We start from the raw sequence: 13,178 nt of genomic DNA on the forward strand, positions 1-13,178 counted from the left end.
AATAAACAAATCCCAGATCACAAGACTCCATCTTCCAGAGCTTTAGTGCCGAAGGGCCAGACCTCACAGCCTGTAGCTCTCGGGGTATCTCTCAGTCTGTCCTGGCTTTGTTTATTCCTCTTCAGAATGCCTGGTGCCAGGCCAAAGGCAGAATTTTCCTGCACCTGTTGGGCCACTAAAGCCTTCAGTGTGAGCTCCTGCCAGTCCACGGAATAGGACACAGCCAAGAGCTTGTGCCTCATGCCTTTCCCAAGTGGCTGCCCAAGTCTTCGGGCCGTTTTTCTCTTCCCAGGCAAGATCTTTCCCTCCCTCTCTCCACAGTGTTATGGAGATATAATTGAAATGTAACAATTACACAGATTTATGGTATGCTACTAGATGTTTTGGCACACACACACACACACACACACACACACACATACAGATAGCAGCTGTAAGTTAATTCACACTGCTGATATCTCACATAGCTACCATTTTCTTCTTTAGGATGTACATATGATGAGTACAGTTAAAGTCCGCCCTGCCCCTCCTTTTATCAGATTGTTAACCATAGTTACATTACATTGGAACTCCAGGATTTGGTCATTATGCACAGTTGTGACTTCTCTTTGATCCAGTTCCCTCCTCTCCCCCTCTGACCAGCAAGGCCACGATATTAATGATCATCCAATTCACTGATTCCATACAGCAATTGAGGAAGACACTAGTGTCCTGATCTACATGTGTGCTCATACATTGACCACATACACTCCACACACACAGCTGTTATCACTCGACACCACAACTTCATGTTTTTAAATAGTACAAATATATCATGAATTAAGTCTACACTGGAATGGTTTGTACTTTATGAATGCCTGGTAATGCAATGGTCTCCCATGAATAACCATTAGAGGTCTCTTCTGCATTTACTATTATAAAAAGACATCACAAAAAGCAGCCTCACGTTTTCCTTGCCCATGTATGCATATACTTGTGCAGGATATATTTCAAATTGCACTTTTATGCCAAATAGCCTGCACATTTTATATGCTGAAAGATACTATAGTCCTGTCTCCAAGGAAGTTGACCTAGTTCATGCTTTCATAAACAGCATGTGCTGTGGTTTGGTTTTGTCTTTTTTATCCTTTAAAGTTTTTTCCCCCTCCATGTTGGATGAAATGGTATTTTACTGCTTTGGTTTGTCCGTCTTTGGCAATAAGTGAAAATATTCATTGTATCAATTTCTCACTTTCTAGAAATGATTTGTTTATGTCATTTGTCATTTTACCTAGTGGGCTTTTGGGTTATGTGCCTTTAATTGTGTGTGCGGGTAGGTGCACTCGCCTGCATGGCATAGGTGTAGGTGATATGTGTGTGTAGGTAGCTTGCACTCACCTTGCATGCACAGGAGCAGAGCCAGAGGTGCACTTCATTTGTCCTCTTCCATCGCGCCCTACCTTATCTTTGAGACAAGGTCTCTCAGGGACTGAACCCACTGCTTCAGCTCAGCTGGCTGCCAGCGAGCTCTAGGTATCTGGCTAGCTTCACACTGCCTTTCTTCCCGCAGCACATGCTGTCACTCTGGGCTTTTCTCTGGTCCCGGGAATCCTAACTCAGGCCCTCATGTTTGTCCAGCAGGCACTTTACTCACTGTCCATGTCCCCAGCCCCTTGTGAGTTTTGTTGTTGTCACTTGGTGGTTCTACAGGATCTTAGTCTATGGCTCAGGCTGACCTGGGACACATGATCCCTCTGCCTCAGCCTCCCAATAGGAAAACAGCATGCTCTGTCTGGCAAGATGTTCTTGTTTTCTTTTGTTTCTGTTCTGTGCTGGAGATCAAACCGACTTTGGGCATGCTCAGCAAGCACTTTGCCCCTGGCATCATCCTTAGCTCTTCTCCTGGGATTATATAAATTGAACTGTGAAAGCCCCTTAGGGATTGTGAGGATCAGCTTCCACCTGTTAGGTGTTGCAGCACTTCTTCCAATTTGTGTTTAATTTTGGCTCCATGCTACATCATAGCTTTTACTTTTATGTAGATAAATCTGTCAATGTCTCTTCCAGCATCACAGAACTTTACATGAACTTTATTTACTTTGCCCCTGTGTCCTTTGCTAGGTGAGAAAAATAAATCTCTTTGTTTGGATATGCATTACATAAAATATGTGCCAACTAACAAAACATTACTGAAACTATCTGTAATATTTCTATGTGACACCTTGGATGTGAGTGTAACCAAAATATTGATAGTGTTAACTTCTAGCTGGTAATTTAAAAAAATTTTTCCTATGTCATAAAAAAGTCTACTCTTCATTGAGAAAACTGTCTTGTGTCATTGGCAACAGCAATGACAACTTCTGTATTGTTTTGTTTTGTTTTTCCCTGCACTGGATACTGAAGAAGGGCTGTAGGCCATCCCCTCACTGAGTGAAGATGAAATACATTGCTCACTGTATCAACAGTAGAAACGTAAGTTAAAATGTAGCCTTAGATGTTAGTTAGAAGCTACTTCACTGTACAGTTATCATTGTATATTAAGCGTTCCTAAAGCTTATTGTGCGGATCTCATTGTTGTTTTTACACAGTACCTGAGGGAAGTCTTGGGACTCTCTTTTGCTTTATTGGTAACTTGGGGTTCCACGAGGCATCCACTTTTCCTCCAAATGCTATTGATTGAATAACATGAGCTTTTTTATGGTTAAAAATGGTAATCATGGATCTTCTCTCTTTCTCTGTAACTTCTAATAAAGGGAGAGAGAGAAAGAGAAAGAGAGAGAGAGAGAGAGAGAGAGAGAGAGAGAGAGAGTATTTAGAATGAACACAGGCATACAAAGTGTTTAAAAAATAGATCTCAGCAATCTGACCAGGCAAATTGGGGAGCTCTGGTTTAGGAGAGACCTTGTATCCATATACAAGGAGAGAGAGAGAGATCAAAGAAGACAGCCAGCGCCACCCTCTGACCCCGCATACATGCACATACGCCAGCACATACAAGTGTGCCCACACAAGCATACATGCATGCATTTACACACACACACACACCCCAATGTTGTGGTGGCTTTCAGGCCAAAATATATTTAACTTATATATGATGATTTGTTGAAACAGATTTTGTGAAGAGATTTCCAAGTTATTAATACAGTCTCCCAAGCACTCAGGAGATGGATGCCTTGTGTCACAAGGTAGAACTCAATCCTGTGGTCCAGCACACTTCTCAGACTTTCTAGCACATGGCTGGCATGGCAACAGGAAGCACTCTGCATAACCTCATAACTTTTGGAAAGGAGATAGTCAGGCCTTGATCTGTCATCATGGAAAGACTTCACGCAGTAATAATCCATGAAGGATAGTCTTCAGAGTTAGAAAGATAATGGAATAAGAGACAGATCATATTGTAATAGGCTGAATTAGGCCTCAAAAGTGCACAATGGAATGCATGCTTCTATCTATCTATCTATCTATCTATCTATCTATCTATCTGTGTGTATAGAGACATATGTGAATATACATGTATAAGAAGTAACCTTTGAGTATGCCAATTATAATAATATATAATAATTATAGAACTTTGAAGATGGCTTTTAGAATTTAGGTCTTAAGAAATTTAGTATAAATCATTTTTTGAGATAGGAAACCCAAGGGTCGGGCCAGGTGGTGATGATGCATGCCTTTAATCCCAGTACTTGGGAGGCAGAGGCAGAGACTACACAGAGAAACCTTGTCTCAAAAAAAAAAAAAAAAAAAAAAGAGCAAATAAAAATCAAAAACCAAAACGAGGAAGAAGAAAGCAACCAAAGTCTCAATAGGTGAACAATTTGACATCAAGAGCAGGAAAGATGGCTTAGTGGTTAGGAGTACTGGCTGCTCTTCCATTCCCAACACCCACAGGGTGGCTTACAACCATCTGTAACTCTGGACGTATCCACATCATCTGGTTTCTGTGGGCACCAGGTATGTCTGTAGTGCACAGAGAAACATGTAGGCAAACACATGTCCACATAAACCAATAAACAAAACAAAACAAACAAACAAACAATTTGGGCATCTGATATGCTAATGTCCAAAGACTGACCTGAAGGAAAGAATGGTCCACCTACTTGGCAACATGGCCAGCCTCAAAAAATGGAACAGACCTCAGCTCCTGAGGGAGGACACATTTCAGAGAACACACATGTCATAGTGAATAACAGATAGCTCCTGTTCACAATTAGCAGGCACTATTTGCCACAGGTGTTCTGCCTTTTCTTTTTTTTTTTTTAGCATTGATTTACAAGACAGGTTTCTAAATGTTTCTGCAGAAAACAGGTGTCCTTACGTTTCCGATCAAGCAGCTCCACTCCTGGAAGGTGGTAGATTATATACAAACGGTAGAGTTTATATTGGGATAAAGGGTTTTGGTACAGACCTGCCAAGGAAGAATACAAAATAGGATGTCAAATTTTACAATACTTCCTTTTTGCCACCTATGACGATAGAAGATGAAGGACTCCGCGGTGGACAGTACAAGGCAAATCGCTGCAAGATGAGCAATTGTGCCTAGTGTCCAGCCACAGCTCATCACGCATTTCCTTATTTAGAGCATCGCATATTTTCCTTTCTGTTGGATTCATTCATTCAAAGTTTACTGGGTGCTACTGCCCATTAAAAGTGGTGCTAGACTGACCTAGATCTGGCACAAAAGAGGACAACTTTAAATGTCCACAGGTCAATTAACAGGGAGGAACTGGATGCTGGCTCTACGAAAGTCTTGTGGCTACATTTCACACACTCTCACATGGAACTATTCTGGTCTCTAGAGTAATGGGCTCACGGGCCGGGTGGGGACAGGTAGTGACACAGAACACTCACTGTCCCAGCAGGTTTCACTGTTGCTATGTCACCCGCTAGCAGCACCTGGAGCTCTCAGTAGGACCTACACAAGTGTGGATATTATGGTTAATGTCACCTCTGTCTGCAAGGCTTGTGGGGCTAAGGGATGGGGACCCACCCTAGCTTTGCAAGGTTAATGTGGGAAAAAGGGCCAGCTAGGAATAGTTCAGATCCTGGTGCTGCCAGTACTCGCCCCTCATAATCAGCATGGACGGACATTTTAAAAATGCTTCAGCTAGAAAAGTTTGAGTGTTTTTATTCTCTAGTGACATATTTTGTCTGTTCATCCTTCGATAACATGAAACGAGACTATTTAGATGCACTGTGAAAGGAAGTTTTTGTGATTTTTTTTTCCAGTGTGGCATCTTCATAATACTTCTGAAAAACAAAACAAAACAAAAAACCCACAGAAACAGGGAACCACTAGATGGCAGTAGAGCAAAGAGCTCCAGCTACACAGCTGTGTCACGCAATAAAATGTGGTTCATTTACTCATTTGTTAAATTTAAGAGCACTGCTCTTTAGACTATTCATTAAACAAGAATTTTAGTAAAGGGATGATAATATCAAATATCAGAATCCCAGAATGCCTTATTTGCAACATAAAGAAGTTCAGAGAGGTATGTTCGAAAAGCAACAAATTCATTAAAAACTAAAGAGAAACAATACCTGCATGTATTCTCTGTCAGTAACAAGGCACTGAGATATGTGCTTTATCAACATAAGCTTTTCTGGCTAGTGAAATCTGTACATGAGCTTTAAAGGGACCTGCTACACAGTAAGTAAAGGAGTGAGGAGAGGCAAAGGAAGATGCCGAGCCAGTGATCAAACAGGTATGTATTCGGGGAAGTAAGGGAAAATGAAAAAAGAAATCCAGACTTCAGCAACAGCACCAAAAGGTTTAAAGTTCAATCTTAAAGGAACTTACAGTGGGAACCACTAATTGCCAGTATGGAGGAGTAACTGGATGGCTGCACATTACACCAGCGATAAGGACCAATTTGAAAAGGGCCACAGAGACTACACACTATAGCTTCAGCTGATGCTCACGTACATAGAAGCAAAGCACAATTGGCTTTAGTGAGAATTTTTGAGGAGGAAAAAGTCACAAACACTTTAGAGCAGAAGTCAGCTTCCCAGTGGGTTTCCTGTGTAATCAGAGCAGACGCCTCATTCTCCTATTTATATAGTTATCAGAGTGACTAGGCTGCCTGCACTGCATGGTGATGGGAGACCTTTCCACATCTCTCAGTGATGCATGCTTACTCTTGGTGGTCCACATTGTCTTTACCTTCTGAGAACAATAGTATTTCACTTCTTTTCCTGGAATTGTCTCCTAATCTTTACTCAAGTAATTTGTCTACAAATTTTCATTGTTTTAAAAAATATTGTATTTATTTAATGTATATGAGTGCTCTATCTACATGTACACTTGCATGCCAGAAGAGGGTATCAGATCCCAGTGGAGATGGTTCTGAGTGACCGACCATGTGGTTGCTGGGAATTGAACTCAGGATCTCTGAAAGAGCAGACAGTGCTCTTAACTGCTGGTCCATCTCTCTAGCCCCAATTTATAATGCTTGTATGCGTGTACATGTGTGTGTGCCGGTGCAAGGATATGTATGTGTGTGGAGGCCAGAGGACAAGTTTAGAAACCACCTACAGATACTGTGGTTCACTTCCTTTGAGACAGGCTCCCACTGACCTGAAGTTCACCAATTAACCTGGTCTGGGGACCCAAGGGCTCTCCCTTCCTCTGCTGCCTCAGTGCTGGTATTACAGGCATGTACCACCACAGTCCAGTTTTCGATGGGTGCCAGGGATAGGATTAGGCCCTTATGCCTGTAAGACAAGCACTTCACTGAGGTGCCTCTAACTTCAGCTAAATGAGACGCCACACTAGCAACAGTGCAGCCACATTGCTGTGAGCAAGGCGTCTAGGTAGGAAAAGCCCATATTCCTGTGATCTGTTGCCCATCTCATCTTAAAGCAGAATAGCTACCCCAGCCTCTGATGGCATTGCTTAAGAAAAATAAATTGGAAGGTATTTCATCATTATCCTTCACTTTTTTCTAGCTCTTGCATTTTAGAAGAAAGCAATCTTATTTTCAATTCTCCCCCTCCCCTGCCGCTGCCGCCACCCCCATCTATGCTAGTTAAGTATTAAACATTTTGGATTTATGCATTTTGGATGACTGGTCCTAAAATTACCATAAATTAACTTTCTGAGCTATGAAATCAGTTTCCTGTGACTGAGTGTTTTGAAAGCTTTGTGTGATATATGGGCACATTCTTGCAGCAGCTATGAAGCTAAATTGCTTACACTTTCGCTTTCAATAGGTTAATACTATTTAATCCACCTTTCCCTCTAGGCTACTTACGAAGTACACCTCAGTGGCGCCAGCACTGTCTTGCTTATCTTAATTTGGAAGTCAGAGTCTAAGCAATTTACATTTACCCAATCATATATCACACTGTCTCTGCCACCGTACCGCAGCAACTTGCGTTAGATGAGTCACTCATGTGGAGCTTCTCAATGACAGACAAGAGGAAGACAGAAAATGATAGAGTCATCTAAATAATTGCCTCCCATTGATTAAAAAAAAAAAAAAAAAACTTTTAAAGCAGAACTCTAAAAGTCCTCATGGGATGTAAAGTGAATAATTAATTTTTTAAAAGTTCTCATGGAAATAGATTCAAATAGTCTTGTCTTTTTGGTTATGAGCCTTGGTCTTTAAGAGCTGAGCTATCTCTCCAGCCCAAGGCTCCAAATGGTCTTAGAGTGCCTTAGGAAAAAGTTATTATGGGGTGGGCTTGTGTTGAAGTCCTGTGTTCAACCCTCAGCACTACATAGCATGAGTTGTAATGCTATACACCTGTAATCAAAGCACAGTGGAAGTGGAGACAGGGAGATCTTAATTTCAAGGTCATCCTTGACTACATTTGTAGCTAGAGATCAGCCTGGGCTACATGTGAGACCCAGTGTCAAAGGAAAAAAAAAGAGTGATATAATCAATAACACATCTGGTTTAATAGGTGGGGAAAATGGTATGACAGAATTAAAACGTCATACAAAACACCCTATGGAAGGAAGTTCAGCTTGCCCATCAGTGGTCAGACATCTGGATTCGAGGTCCTACAAAGCTGGATCACCATCTCTCCTGTTAGCTCTATCTGCTTCTAAATGCATGGGCTGCCACGCAACACACTAAGGCAATCATCCTTGCTTTTCCAGGAGAACTGGGGTAGGGTAGAGATGGGAAGTGGAGTGAGCAGAATAATGTCTTTCTCACATAAAGAGCTGGTAGATCTTCTCAGCGGAAAGAGGCAGCCCACGCTCAAGGGCATTACAGACAGACTCAGAGACGATCCACCCCTCTCCCAGAATCCTCCTGCCCCTTGGTTTTTCTCAACGGCACGTAGCGGATGGCAAGAAGAGAGAATGTTGGAGGGTAGGACCTGGGGAATCCGTCTCTGACAAGGCCTGAAGCTCCCCTAGGAAGGTCTTGCCTGTGATAAAAATGCAAGTTGCCAAGTGTATTTAGTGAAATAGAGAGCTTTTGGGAGCAATGTTTAAGAGCAAGAGAATGCGTTCAGAACCTTGCGTGTTCCCTAGTTTTACGACAACCTGGCATAAGCTGGAGTTATCTGAAATTGGGAACCTGAACTGAGAAAATGCCTTCATAACCAGGCTGTAGGACAAGCCTGTAAGGCAGTTTTTAAAACTAGTGTTTGATGTGGGACGGTCCAGCCCCATTGTGTGTGGTGCCATCCCTGGCCCGGTGGTGCTGGGTTCTATAAGGAAACAGGCTGAGGAAGTGACGGGGGAGCAAGGTAGTAAGCAGCACCCACCCATGGCCTCTGCATCAGCTCCTGCCTCCATGTTTCTGCTGTGTTTGAGTTCTAGTCCTGAATTCCTTCAATGATGACCTACAAGGTGGAAGTGTAAGCCAAATAAACCCTTTCCTCTTGAACTTGCTTTCGGTCACAGTGTTTCATCACAGCAATGGAAACCATACTTAGACATGCTGGAAAAGGGGCAGGCTGATTGAAGGGGAGAGGAACATATTTCTGGCGCAGTGGACTGAGATGTGAGGATTCTCTTTTGCGGAGTTTGGAGGGCAGAAGAGAAGAGGATGACAGAACTGCACAGGGAGGGTGTGGAAAGGTAGACCTCCTGGAGAGATGAGATGGGGCCCTGCCTGGCCTGGAAGACAGGAATTCCAGGCACCAGGACCTCACACTCTGCTGCTGACTTCAGGCCTCCCTGAAGCTCCCAGCCCTCTGTCTCCTGGGCAATTGTTGGCAAATTTTCTCATAAATGCCAGAGGAGGGTGCAGTGCTGACATGGGTTGGAGCCTTAGCCCCGGGCTGTTTTCTCACCCTCAGAAGAACTTGTGACTGAAGTAGTAACACTTTAGATTTTTACATGGTTTTCTTACTTGAAAAGAGGAGAATTATAAGACATGAAAATGCGTGGTTTTCTCATTTTATTGAGCTGAGCCTATTCTGAGATGGCAAACGAGGCTCCTAAGAACCTAGTGTGATGAGGACATCACTGCACAAACGCTAGCTGTCTGCTGAGTGCAAGCTGTTTCCTCATGGAATGCCGCCTCCAACCAGAATGGGCTCACTGCTACCAAGCCTTTCCAGAAAGTGCTTTCTTTTTAGCTGAATTCAAGGAAATGACCCCCATGACAAATTTCTCAGGAGGGACATGTTACTGTAACTTGAATGATATCATCATAGTTTTAAGTGGAGGTGATTGTAACTGTCACAAGAAGTAATAGCATGGATGTTTTATTACCAGACTGGCCTTTGAAGAGCATGGGCATTTCATGCCTAACCCAGGCCCCACACTTATGTGCGCAGATGTTCCCTGACAAGTAGGTCCTGGGTTGGATTTCAGGTACACTGAGTTCTGAACCAGGCATCTTGGTTCAGTGGACAGCCCCGTTGCATACTGTTCTCTGTGTGCTGCTTTATAACACAAGTTTGCTTAAGTGATTAAGGTATTTTTTTTCCTTACAGATTTTTTTATACACATAAATATAATACACTACATACAACAAGAAGAACCACAAAACAATTAGGAATTATCTAAATGTTACATTCATAGGGTTTTGGTTATTTGCATTTGGCAATCTTGAAGAAAACATCTTTCCTATCTTGATGAATCTAAGTGATTTTTATATGAAGCAAATTATACAAATAGTTTTGCACCAAGCTCCTTCATGAACCTCAATAATTAGGCTCCACGTTATAAAAATTATAAACTAAATAGAAGGCCCAATCAGGCTTTTTATTTTCAACTTGGGCATCTGTTATTACATACAGAATCAGATGGTGAATGAGTGATTCCCTATGTACAAAATGAATAAATTATAAACAGTGGATGGATAAATGACTCAATAAATGGTCAATATTTCAACACTAATAATGTGATAAATCTCTGCCCTTGTATCTTTACCACAGTAAGAGAACAATATCTTAACAGGAAAGACATCAGACATATAGTGATTATTATTAAAAACATGGGTTATGTTGAGTCTATTTACCTCTTAACAGAATTTCTAGACTCTAAGAAACTTCATAATTATTTTATTTATGTCCTACATATACAAGAATTTGGTTTTCCTGTTTCAAATTCACATCTGTGAATTTGCTAAGAGCTTTTTGCTAAGAACTGCTTTGGAGAGTTATGTCAGTGTTTGAAGAGATTCTGGGTGGTAGCCATGAGCCTACTTTATAGAAAAACAAAGACAAATAAGAGGTCTGGGCCTAACACACTCCTTTAATTGTGGAAACATTTGGTTGACATGGAAGGATAGATAAATAGCAGGCTAATTCAAGTCTCTGATGAAACCTCAGAATTCAGAACTTTCTAATGGTAGGCGCCTAGCACATCTCTATAGGGATCATGGACATGCCAAGAACTCTGTGTGATTTTGTGATTTTTACTGTATGGATCTTTAAAGGTCACATTTTGTCGCATGAGTCATTTCTCTTTAAGTACATATTCCTGATAACAGTGAAGAGCTTCGGAAGCTTTAGTTCCTCTCTGTGTTGGTCTGATCAGAACCTTCCCCACCAACCAACACTAGTCTACACAGACTCAGGCAGCTCTGAAAGATGATTAAGGGACAATGTCTGTGTCTTCATCAGCAGAGGTCTCCAAGGTCAGGCTTACAAACCTCCTCATTGGGCACAAGGCCATCCACCTGTGACACCTGGAGCCATCTGTCTTGTTCTGCAGTTGTGTGCATGTTTATTAACCCTTCAAGCCTATAATCATCTTGAAAGGTGAACTTTACATTTATTATTTTTGATCTAGTCCTATATATTTACTGCTTTTCATTTCAGCAGTCAGTGTCCTGCCGGGCATGGCTCAATAGATGTGAATGAAGGTTGTTGCTCACATATATGAAAACTTCAACATTCTTTTTATTTGCTTACTTACTTTATTAATATACCTCATCTTATGCCACATATATTTACCTACTTAAAATTAATAATTCACGCATGCTCAATATATGCAATGATTTGAACCACAGATCAGCACACTCAATTTAAAAACATTTTATCACCCCCCAAAGAAATGCCATCCCCTTTTCATTTCACCTATCAACCTGAGTCCTTCTTCTCCCCAGCCCTGCGTGCATACAAAAATACTTAACAATAGCTACCTCTCACCTCTGCCTCTAAGGATGTATGTGTTAGGGGTAGCCCTATAATTTGAATGTCACAACTTACTTTTGAGATTAAAACCAAGAGAGTAGATTTGGACATACACATCCTCATTGGTTACTATTGTCATTTTCATCTTACATGACATATCATCCTACAAAAAACTATTTTCAGAAGCATGTGTTAATACAGACTAAAATGTAGTCACAGTCCAGAGAACGGGCTACACTTTCCAGCGGTAAGCCTGCTTCTCCGAGCATGAACACTCTGTGTTATCCCTGTCTTAATTTATGGCCACATAGAAGCACAGCATGTACTTAGGCTCCTCAGGTTGTGCATCCCCTTCAGTTCCTTCATGGCAGCATCAATGTCTGTTAGCTCATTATGGTGCAACAGGAGAATGTGCAACGAAGACAAATTATGCAGGCCTAAAAAAACAGAAATATTTTTTGCAAGATTTTCAACATTTGTGGATGAATTTTACTCTTTAAATTGATAAATACAAATAAGAATCTTTTCACAATAATTAGATATTGTAACTAAGCAAGAGAATGCTCATAGCTGGTGAGAAGAGAGATGCCTGTTAATGATACCCTAAGCATACAGCAGTAAAAACTGACTGCCACGTGGGGGCTACGGTGCCATTTTTCACTACTGTTGATGCTTCAGAAAACAACCAGTGATTTTGTTCATTTGAGTTTACAGTTTGTTATGTTCTTGTTATATTCTATCTTTTTGTTTGGTTTTGTGATATGTGTGCCTGCACATGTGAACCAATGTTACTTAGAGTTATAATGCAAACTAAAGAATAATTTCTCACCCATTCAATGCATTCTTTTCGAATGGCTCAGCTATTCTAGAATGGGAAGCCATATAGTCATTTCATTTCTCCCTGAGCTATACATTTTAATTCATTTTTAAGCATAAATGAAAATAGAATAAATCTGTGTGATAATCTAACCATAGTTAAACTGGAATGTATTCTTCCTTAGCAGTACAAGGGCTTCCAATTTGATCACTTCCCCTTGGTGTGAGGCCTGGTGGCACACAGAGAAAGGGGAAGCAGGCTATGTGGATGAGACCTGATAGGGTGTGGTCATATGGTGGGGGAGGAGGTTCCCTTCTGTCAGAGGTCTAGGAAAGGAAACCAGAGTGGAAGAGGGAGGGAGGGTGGGAACGGGAAGGAACAAGAGAGAGGATAGCAATGAGGATGTAATCTGAATAAATTATAATAAAAAACCAACACACACACACACACCCCACAAAACAAAACAATACTAGGGCTTATCATGGGTGTTAAAATGTCTGACATTTTGGTTCTATGATATTTTATTTTAATGCCAAGTGCTTTCTCCTGCAATCTGCCATGTTTCCTGATCATGACCTGTTGTACACTTATACCTGGCTTGAAACTGTCTGTATAGAGACTACTATAAAATTAAGTAAGTGGCAACAGGAACTTGGATGATAAAATCACAGCCAATAAGAAATTTTAAGACAATTTATAGTTTTTATTATTCTTACTCCTAAATATTGCTTGTTTGTACAGTAGCTAGTTTGTGTCCAACTGGGCAGTATAATGGTGCTACTATAAAAAAATACTTCTAAATTTTGAGCAGGACACATAATGTTGACCTGGA

The 13,178-nt window shown here is 41.2% G+C and overlaps 1 protein-coding gene across 1 annotated transcript in view; it reads right to left on the bottom strand.

Annotated features, from left to right (window-relative positions):
• The window catches only part of Lrrc72 (leucine rich repeat containing 72), a 46,280-nt gene that overhangs the window by 1,714 nt on the left and 31,388 nt on the right, over nucleotides 1-13,178 (bottom strand). The window contains exons 5-7 of the mRNA XM_051153684.1: nucleotides 11,856-11,966; nucleotides 4,298-4,387; nucleotides 2,571-2,723 (exon numbers count right to left, since the gene is read on the bottom strand). Of these exons, the coding sequence (XP_051009641.1) occupies nucleotides 2,571-2,723; nucleotides 4,298-4,387; nucleotides 11,856-11,966 (354 nt within the window). The remainder of the gene's footprint in view (nucleotides 1-2,570; nucleotides 2,724-4,297; nucleotides 4,388-11,855; nucleotides 11,967-13,178) is intronic.

This window comes from Acomys russatus, chromosome 1 (genome assembly GCF_903995435.1).
Source record: "Acomys russatus chromosome 1, mAcoRus1.1, whole genome shotgun sequence".
Classification (NCBI taxonomy): domain Eukaryota; kingdom Metazoa; phylum Chordata; class Mammalia; order Rodentia; family Muridae; genus Acomys; species Acomys russatus.